Source organism: Macrobrachium rosenbergii, chromosome 53 (genome assembly GCF_040412425.1).
Source record: "Macrobrachium rosenbergii isolate ZJJX-2024 chromosome 53, ASM4041242v1, whole genome shotgun sequence".
Classification (NCBI taxonomy): Eukaryota; Metazoa; Arthropoda; class Malacostraca; order Decapoda; family Palaemonidae; genus Macrobrachium; species Macrobrachium rosenbergii.
The window spans coordinates 51,588,370-51,598,369 of record NC_089793.1 but is presented as its reverse complement, the minus strand read 5'-3'; the positions used below and the strand labels follow the sequence as shown (position 1 = coordinate 51,598,369).

The following is a 10,000-nucleotide window of genomic DNA, read 5'->3' as shown; positions in this document are numbered from 1 at the left end:
CGTAAAATATAAGAGCAAAAAAAAAAAAACTACATTTTTCAAAAGAATGCCAACGAGCCTTAAAATTAATAAAAATTATGAACAATGTAAAAAAGTCCAAAATTAATTTACACGACTTAATATTTTCATTCCTCAAAGGAGAGAGAGAGAGAGAGAGAGAGAGAGAGAGAGAGAGAGAGAAATTACTTCCACCAAGCTTGTGAATGAAGATTGCCTATGATACTCATATGTAATAATAATAATAATAATAATAATAATAATAATAATAATAATAATAATGGAGGGAGAGAGAGAGAGAGAGAGAGAGAGAAGAGTCTTCAACGTGATGGTAACTTATCGTTCAAATTCAAATTCAAATTCAAATTCAAAACATTTATTGACGCAAAATTACATCAAATGGAGCAAGCTAGCTTGCTAACATGCCCCAGACTAAACTTTACAGCAGTTACATAAGCAGCCAAAGTTCACATATATATGGAACACTAGAATTAAATCAAATCATACATAAATATTAAAGTTTTCGAACTTCTTCAAAATTTTCTTTACCTTATCATTGTTTATTATATAACACACCTGTTCAGTAACAGTTTCAGCAAGCCTACGCCTGAACTCAGACAGCTCACAGCATTCCATCATGTAGTGGTGCAAAGAATGAGAAGATGGTTCATTACATAATCTGCATGGTATCCCATTACCCTGAGTATACTCCCATACATATCTATAACCAAGTCTAAGTCTCATAGTCATTGTATCAACCTTTGATAATGCTTTCCCATATGTGACATTCGTATTTTCCAGTACATACAAATAATGTTCTAGACTTTCACTGCCATTTTCAATGATGTTACGAATATTTTCAGTCTCCCACTCGTTCCTTTTGAAAATCATCCTTTTCTTAATTCGCGAAGTACTGATGTCATTCTCTGTATCAATGGCAGCCTTATTTGTGGCCTCTTTAGCCAATGAATCGGCTAGTTCATTGAGTCTAATACCAGTGTGAGATGGTATCCAAAAGAAAAAAGTTGAATTACCATGTGTTTGCACTTTACTCACAATATCTCTGCATTGCATAACCATATCTTGGTTAGCACATACACTGCTGTTTAATGAATATAAAGCACCTTGGCTGTCACTGAAAACATATATATCCTTCCTCTTATCAACTACTGCATTCAACCCTTCATACATAGCAATTAGTTCAGCAGTAGTACTTGAACAGTTATCCTCTACTCTCTTCGAAATAATTTCATCAATACTAATTCCATCAAGGAAGTATTCCCGAATTACAATGCCACACCCCACTCTAACTCCACTAACAGAGCCATCACAATATATATAAACACAGTTAGTCCGTGGTAATGAATTTATTATAGAAAGAAATGACTGTTTCAGTTCATGGGTATTACATTGATGTTTCTTTGCGCCTAGCTTACAGATATTAACATTAAGTCTACAAGTTAACCAAGGTTTAACATTTACAGTAGCAGGTGTTTTAACACAGTACCCAAACAACTGATATTTCACTAGTGTTTTACACAACTTTCTCACGTAATTATTGATTTGAATAGAGGCGGCACCATTACCACAGACCTTATCAACAGCCATTTTAAGACTTCTGTCGCCCCTCCTGATCAAACGTGTCATTGCCACAGCAGCCAACTCATGTATTCTGTCAGAAATTGTCGGAAGGTTCAACTCTAACCTCATAACTTCTATGCGGGTACTTCTCGGACATCCTAATATAATTCTCATAGCTTTGTTCTGCAAAACCTCGAGGGGTTTTAACTCATTCTCGGCATACAAAATTAACATTGGCGCAGCATAGTCTATAACCGCTCGTACAGTACTTATGTAGACCATTCTTAACACCGGAATTCCGGCCCCATTACCTTTATTAGCAAGAACACGTAGTGGATTCAACCTAGCAGTACAAATAGTTTTCAGATGGTCAATTTCATCATTAGATCTGTTAAAGCCAATAAACATGCCTAAATATTTATATGAAAGCACTTTTTCTAATTTTATTCCATTAAGCTGAAGGTCACACCCACTCATTCCCCTAGACTGAAATTTACTTTTATTTTCATTTATAACCAGCCCCATATGCATACACAAGTTCTGCAACTCAGCCAGTGCCAGTCTCAGTTTATTTTCATCGTTGCACTGCAGCACAATGTCATCTGCATAAACAATAATTTGAATGTTTCTGGGGAAAGCGTCTCTCTCTCTCTCTCTCTCTCTCTCTCTCTCTCTCTCTCTCTCTCTCTCTCTCTCTCTCTCTCTCTCTCGATAACAAGAGACTTATGCTTAAAATTACAACAATGCTATGAAAATTCTCTCTCTCTCTCTCTCTCTCTCTCTCTCTCTCTCTCTCTCTCTCTCTCTCTCTCTCTCGATAACAAGAGACTTATGCTTAAAATTACAACAATGCTATGAAAATTCTCTCTCTCTCTCTCTCTCTCTCTCTCTCTCTCTCTCTCTCTCTCTCTCTCTCGATAACAAGAGACTTATGCTTAAAATTACAACAATGCTATGAAAATTCTCTCTCTCTCTCTCTCTCTCTCTCTCTCTCTCTCTCTCTCTCTCTCTCTCTCTCGATAACAAGAGACTTATGCTTAAAATTACAACAATGCTATGAAAATTCTCTCTCTCTCTCTCTCTCTCTCTCTCTCTCTCTCTCTCTCTCTCTCTCTCTCTCTCTCTCTAACATAACAAGAGACTTATGCTTAAAATTACAACAATGCTATGAAAATTCTCTCTCTCTCTCTCTCTCTCTCTCTCTCTCTCTCTCTCTCTCTCTCTCTCTCTCTCTCGATAACAAGAGACTTATGCTTAAAATTACAACAATGCTATGAAAATTCTCTCTCTCTCTCTCTCTCTCTCTCTCTCTCTCTCTCTCTCTCTCTCTCTCTCTCTCTCGATAACAAGAGACTTATGCTTAAAATTAAAACAATGCTATGAAATTCTCTCTCTCTCTCTCTCTCTCTCTCTCTCTCTCTCTCTCTCTCTCTCTCTCTCTCTAACAAGAGACTTATGCTTAAAATTAAAACAATGCTATGAAAATTCTCTCTCTCTCTCTCTCTCTCTCTCTCTCTCTCTCTCTCTCTCTCTCTCTCTCTCTCTCTCTCTCTCTCTCTCTCGATAACAAGAGACTTATGCTTAAAATTATAACAATGCTATGAAATTTCTCTCTCTCTCTCTCTCTCTCTCTCTCTCTCTCTCTCTCTCTCTCTCTCTCTCTCTCTCTCTCTCTCTCGATAACAAGAGACTTATGTTAAAATTACAACAATCCTATGAAATTCTCTCTCTATTCTCTCTCTCTCTCTCTCTCTCTCTCTCTCTCTCTCTCTCTCTCTCTCTCTCTCTCTCTCGATAACAAGAGACTTATGCTTACAACAATGCTATAACAAGAGAAAATTACAACAGTCTCTCTCTCTCTCTCTCTCTCTCTCTCTCTCTCTCTCTCTCTCTCTCTCTCTCTCTCTCTCTCGATAACAAGAGACTTATGCTTAAAATTACAACAATGCTATGAAAATTCTCTCTCTCTCTCTCTCTCTCTCTCTCTCTCTCTCTCTCTCTCTCTCTCTCTCTCTCGATAACTCTCTCTCTCTCTCTCGATAACAAGAGACTTATGCTTAAAATTACAACAATGCTATGAAAATTCTCTCTCTCTCTCTCTCTCTCTCTCTCTCTCTCTCTCTCTCTCTCTCGATAACAAGAGACTTATGCTTAAAATTACAACAATGCTATGAAAATTCTCTCTCTCTCTCTCTCTCTCTCTCTCTCTCTCTCTCTCTCTCTCTCTCTCTCTCGATAACAAGAGACTTATGCTTAAAATGACAACAGTGCTATCTCTCTCTCTCTCTCTCTCTCTCTCTCTCTCTCTCTCTCTCTCTCGATAACAAGAGACTTATGCTCTAAAATTACAACAATGCTATGAAAATTCTCTCTCTCTCTCTCTCTCTCTCTCTCTCTCTCTCTCTCTCTCTCTCTCTCTCTCTCTCTCTCTCGATAACAAGAGACTTATGCTTAAAATTACAACAGTGCTATGAAAATTCTCTCTCTCTCTCTCTCTCTCTCTCTCTCTCTCTCTCTCTCTCTCTCTCTCTCTCTCTCTCTCTCGATAACAAGAGACTTATGCTTAAAATTACAACAATGCTATGAAAATTCTCTCTCTCTCTCTCTCTCTCTCTCTCTCTCTCTCTCTCTCTCTCTCTCTCTCTCTCTCTCTCGATAACAAGAGACTTATGCTTAAAATTACAACAATGCTATGAAAACTCTCTCTCTCTCTCTCTCTCTCTCTCTCTCTCTCTCTCTCTCTCGATAACAAGAGACTTATGCTTAAAATTACAACAATGCTATGAAAATCCTCTCTCTCTCTCTCTCTCTCTCTCTCTCTCTCTCTCTCTCTCTCTCTCTCTCTCTCTCTCTCGATAACAAGAGACTTATGCTTAAAATTACAGCAATGCTATGAAAATTCTCTCTCTCTCTCTCTCTCTCTCTCTCTCTCTCTCTCTCTCTCTCTCTCTCTCTCTCGATAACAAGAGACTTATGCTTAAAATTACAACAATGCTATGAAAATTCTCTCTCTCTCTCTCTCTCTCTCTCTCTCTCTCTCTCTCTCTCTCTCTCTCTCTCTCTCGATAACAAGAGACTTATGCTTAAAATTACAACAATGCTATGAAAACTCTCTCTCTCTCTTTCTCTCTCTCTCTCTCTCTCTCTCTCTCTCTCTCTCTCTCGATAACAAAGAGACTTATGCTTAAAATTACAACAATGCTATGAAAATCCTCTCTCTCTCTCTCTCTCTCTCTCTCTCTCTCTCTCTCTCTCTCTCTCTCTCTCTCTCTCTCGATAACAAGAGACTTATGCTTAAAATTACAACAATGCTATGAAAATTCTCTCTCTCTCTCTCTCTCTCTCTCTCTCTCTCTCTCTCTCTCTCTCTCTCTCTCTCTCGATAACAAAGAGACTTATGCTTAAAAATTACAACAATGCTATGAAAATTCTCTCTCTCTCTCTCTCTCTCTCTCTCTCTCTCTCTCTCTCTCTCTCTCTCTCTCTCTCGATAACAAGAGACTTATTAAAATGACAACAGTGCTATGAAAATTCTCTCTCTCTCTCTCTCTCTCTCTCTCTCTCTCTCTCTCTCTCTCGATAACAAGAGACTTATGCTTAAAATTACAACAGTGCTATGAAAATTCTCTCTCTCTCTCTCTCTCTCTCTCTCTCTCTCTCTCTCTCTCTCTCTCTCTCTCTCTCTCTCTCTCGATAACAAGAGACTTATGCTTGAAATTACAGCAATGCTATGAAAAATTCTCTCTCTCTCTCTCTCTCTCTCTCTCTCTCTCTCTCTCTCGATAACAAGAGACTTATGCTTAAAATTACAACAATGCTATGAAAATTCTCTCTCTCTCTCTCTCTCTCTCTCTCTCTCTCTCTCTCTCTCTCTCTCTCTCTCTCTCTCTCTCGATAACAAGAGACTTATGCTTAAAATTACATCAATACTATGAAAATAAAAGTACTGTATTACTAAATTTGATCTTGTATAGGACTTCATTAGACAAGTTTGGATCATTCTGGGAGACGAAGACAGTTGAGAGACTGGAAGGAAAGTAAAAAAAAAAAAAATTATTTGATAAGATTTATGTACAAACAACTTGCGCCCTTCTTGTATAACCTGGTCCCGTGATTATGCCTCATCATAACAAGACATTGCGTCGACGTATGGTAATCAAATATTAGTCACATGCTAATCTAATTCGCCTTCTTACTTGATATTCCCGTGGAGAAAAACCTCGTTATTCCCAAGATGATCAGGAACCATAATTAAGTGGCGCACATTCTCTTGTCTCTTCTTATATACATCTTTATTCATGGGGATTGTCACCATTCTGTCACAAAAACGTCCGCATTTATGGCGACGGCACTTTTTTATTTTAAACTGGACAAACGAACGCTGCCCTTAAATGGAAGACTGCAGTATCTGCAAAAATACAAAACTGAGCAAAATGGTAGATACTCCCTTGCCTTACTACTGACTTTGCAGATACTGCAAATGGGACCCCGTAAATACTCGTGGAAAGCAGTGAAGAGTCATTCTGAAAGTGCAGCAACTTGTGTGTTTCATGTTTCACGAGCCCAGTGGGTGGCATATCCCAATCTCGAAAATTTTGCAGGCACTGCAGTTTTCCATTTTAGGGCAGAATTATAGTTTCATTGATAAGTAACCGTATCTTCAGAAATTCTTTCCGGGTAGTAATCTTCTTGCAGTATCACTTCTTATGTCATTAAGCTGAAGGAATTATGAGATGAAACAGGAAAATCGACTTTGCTTGCATACAAGCACCAGTCACATTCTTGTGAGATATTTCATTAAAATGAGCTTCTTAGACCCGCTATTGTACCAAACGTTTTACCCCACCCCCACCCCTCTCTCTCTCTCTCTCTCTCTCTCTCTCTCTCTCTCTCTCTCTCTCTCTCTCTCTCTCTCTAAATGACAGAGTAATGTGTTTGGGGCATGTGTATCTATCTATCTATCTATATCTATCTATCTATATCTATCTATCTATCTATATATATATATATATATATATATATATATATATATATATATATATATATATATATATGCCTCTGATTCAGAATCTGATTATGTATCGTATACAGTAGATGATCCTGATTTGAAGGAAAGCGAGCGAGCGAGGATGATGATTCTAATGATGGTGATGATACCCGCACAACAGACTCTTGTGTTGACTTTGCTGTGCCGTACGCATGGATCGAAGTTGAATTAAATGAAAGGTGGGCAATACAATAATGCAAACAGACTTCTAAGGTAATTAGATTTGAAACTTTGACTCCTGTGAATGCTTTGCTAAATTTTGACCGTAGGAAAGAGATGATCACGTAGCAAAAGAATCAAATAAATATTTCGATTGTATGGTAGCTAAGAAGCAGCCTAAAAGATCAAGGTCTCACCAGTGGACAGATTTAACCTCCGTGGATACACTGTACTGTACAGTACAAGCTTTTGTTGCGGTTGGAATGGGGTCAGTTCACAAACCTGCTACTGAAAGTTGTCTGAGTAAAAGTAGTCTTATATTAGATGCTCCACGTTTCAGAGTAGTATTTGGAAGGGACATATATATATCAGATTGATGGTGTAGAGGAATGATGGTTAGTATCACTAATAAAGATATCTACAATGTACATATTTTGAAGTATAGCATTTACACAGAATGTCCAAAAAGTGTTGCAAGCATGGAACATAGATAGGCTATATCATACACTGATAATGTACTAGGAGGGTTACGCAATGATCTCAGAATCCAACGAATTTTCAATTTTTTTCACTTTTTAATAGTTTTTTTTACACACGGTGTGTTACTCGCAAGCTAAAATAAATTTCAACCCTGAAAATATAGTGGTTAAAGACGTAGTATTATATTTTCTTCATTAAACTGGAAGCATTTTCAAATGCGCACTTTTGTGACCTGGGAATGAGAGTCAAAATAAATTCCGCAGCGAAAGGGTTAGGACTTTCTCACTGTTGTAAGGTCATACATCGCATCTTGGTTCCTCTCCCTTGAGATGAGCGTACAGGTTTTACATGATATACTGTAAATCCCCCTGGAGTCATTGTTACTTTAACAGTGTCTCACCACGGAAGCTGGCTGGCCTGCGGGATGCTAAGACCCGGCTATTAACAGGACCTCCGATGGTACTTGGTGAGAGTTACTGATCAGCAGAAGACCATTCTCAAGACAGTGAATGCTCGTCCTGAATACCTCAAATATGGATTTCGTCCGTGGTTGGTTCTCTGAATGGTTCTGTGAATGAAATTCCAGAACTGAGGACATGAAGCTTGAGTTTTTGGTGTTGCTCAATCTAAAAGCATAGGTCTCAATCACTTGGACACTTGCAAATACTCAGTGGCCCCTAAAAATGTCCCATGAAAAGTATTATGTTAGCGTGGATAGAGATTGGTATCACTCTTATTTCGCTACTGCCAAGTTTTGATTAAAAGTAAAATTAACGCAAATTGTGCTTAACTAACATTTGGTTCAGTTCAGTTACTGTGGCTAAACATCCACGCCTCTGTGCCCTGGCTGAGCCACTTTCATTGTTTGCTAATGCAACTATAGCAAAGGAGAGTATATATATATATATATATATATATATATATATATATATATATATATATATATATATATATATATATATATATATATATATATTACTGAAACGAGAAAAGTTTGGTGGCTCATGAATAAACATGTAATCTCCAGCCCAAGGTGACCTTGTCAGTTCGATATAGGCTAACGACTCAGAATTATTGATGTTAAAGGTTTCGGTAATAAAGCCCATATTTTCATAATTTTGATATTATTATGATTCCTAGAAGAATAAGAAGGAAGAAGACTCTCTTTGAGTCAAGTTTTGCTGAATATAATTTTGCGGATTGATTATATAGTGAGTTTTCTCAATTTTTTCTTAGAATTCGCTTTTCCTGCACGCCAGCATTGTCAACTATTGACCAATATTGACATGCAGGAAAAGCAATATAAGATAAATTGAGAAAACTCAGTGTAAAATCAGTTCACATAATGCAACCATATTATTCAACAAAGCTATTCCTAGGTGAATTATAGTATTAATTTGATGAATAATCTGTAAATCTGCGAAAGGGGTGATGAACCGCATAGTTTGTAAAAGCCTGCCACAGCGGAATGATAGGCCAGTTGATGGGTACCGTATTTTCCCGAGTACCGAGACCTTTCCTGAAAACAGCGGGACGTCACATCTTAAAAACTAACCATAGAGTTTCTTGAAAATAACCTCATTATGTTTCCCACACCCAAATTACGGTAGAAATGCTAATGTAACCTAGCCTAACTTACGGCCATGGCGAAAAAACTGGGGCTGGTGCAATACTAGCATACATCTCAGGAATTTGTCCCCCGGGATTTTTGTATTGAATATTTTACATTCTCGAAAATTATGGATTTCTAATGAACGTGCATATTTTTAAATGCTGACTTGGATAGGGTAAATCTATCCTATATCGGGTAAATAGTAGTTCTGTGAGGATTGCAAAGAAATGATTCCCGGAATCACCAGCAAGCGACTGAAGGAGTAAATTCCTTTGATTAAGTCACATTAAAACTAGTCATGTATCATCGGAGTTCTGAGTTTGGCTGGATGTGATTTAAGTATTTTGTTCGGAGGACATATATCCCAAATTCCGTTGCCCTCAAATTCAAAGTGAACATTCTTGTTTCATATGAATTACGGATTTCATTCAGAATTTAACATTTTTAGTTTTCTGTAAAAGGAAACTATTGTGCCAGCTTTGTCTGTCCGTCCGCACTGTATATATATTGTCCGCACTTTCTATGTTCGCCCTCACATCTTCAAAACTACTGAGGCTGGAGGATTGCAAAGATACCAAATTTCAGCCCTTTAGCCTCCTCAGTAGCTTTTATTTTATTTAAGGTTAGCCATAATCGTGCTTCTGGCAACGATATAGGATAGGCCACCACCGGGCTTTGGTTAAAGTTTCACGGGCCGCGGCTTATACAGCATTCTACCGAGACCACCGAAAGATAGATCTGCTTTCGGTGGCCTTGATTATACGCTGTACAGGAAGCTCGATGCGCTGAAGAAACCTCGGCGCATTTTTCACTCGTTCATTTTTGTCACAGATGAATTCTGTTTCAAAATGGCTGAAGAAACGTTTCACCAAAATTCCGGATGTGGCCAGTATTTCTTGATATTGAAAAAATAAATGAGTGAAATTCCTTTCCATTTCTTTTTACAAGAAACTGAATGGAATACAGGTAGGCTATAGGAATTCATTGATATAATTCAGACATTTTGATGACTGTTGCCAAATGTACTATTACCTGACTGGCGTATTCAGCTGAATGGCATATCGGCGACCGGTACATTATGTCTCCATTAGAACAAGTCTTCGGAAAATCTAAATTGAATGTCA

The 10,000-nt window shown here is 37.8% G+C and overlaps 2 protein-coding genes across 4 annotated transcripts in view; one reads left to right on the top strand and one right to left on the bottom strand.

Annotated features, from left to right (window-relative positions):
- LOC136834457 (gastrula zinc finger protein xLCGF3.1-like) overlaps positions 1-10,000 on the top strand; it is a 212,527-nt gene that overhangs the window by 112,259 nt on the left and 90,268 nt on the right. The gene's annotated exons all lie outside the window — the stretch shown is intronic.
- On the bottom strand, positions 499-2,055 carry LOC136834151 (uncharacterized). Its single transcript, XM_067096414.1, has one exon. It carries the CDS (start codon positions 2,053-2,055, stop codon positions 499-501), a length of 1,557 nt encoding a protein of 518 aa, XP_066952515.1.

Bases quoted from the DNA above. Each gene is read 5' to 3' on its own strand.
- LOC136834151 (XM_067096414.1), bottom strand. From the start codon at position 2,055: ATGAGTGGGTGTGACCTTCAGCTTAATGGAATAAAATTAGAAAAAGTG.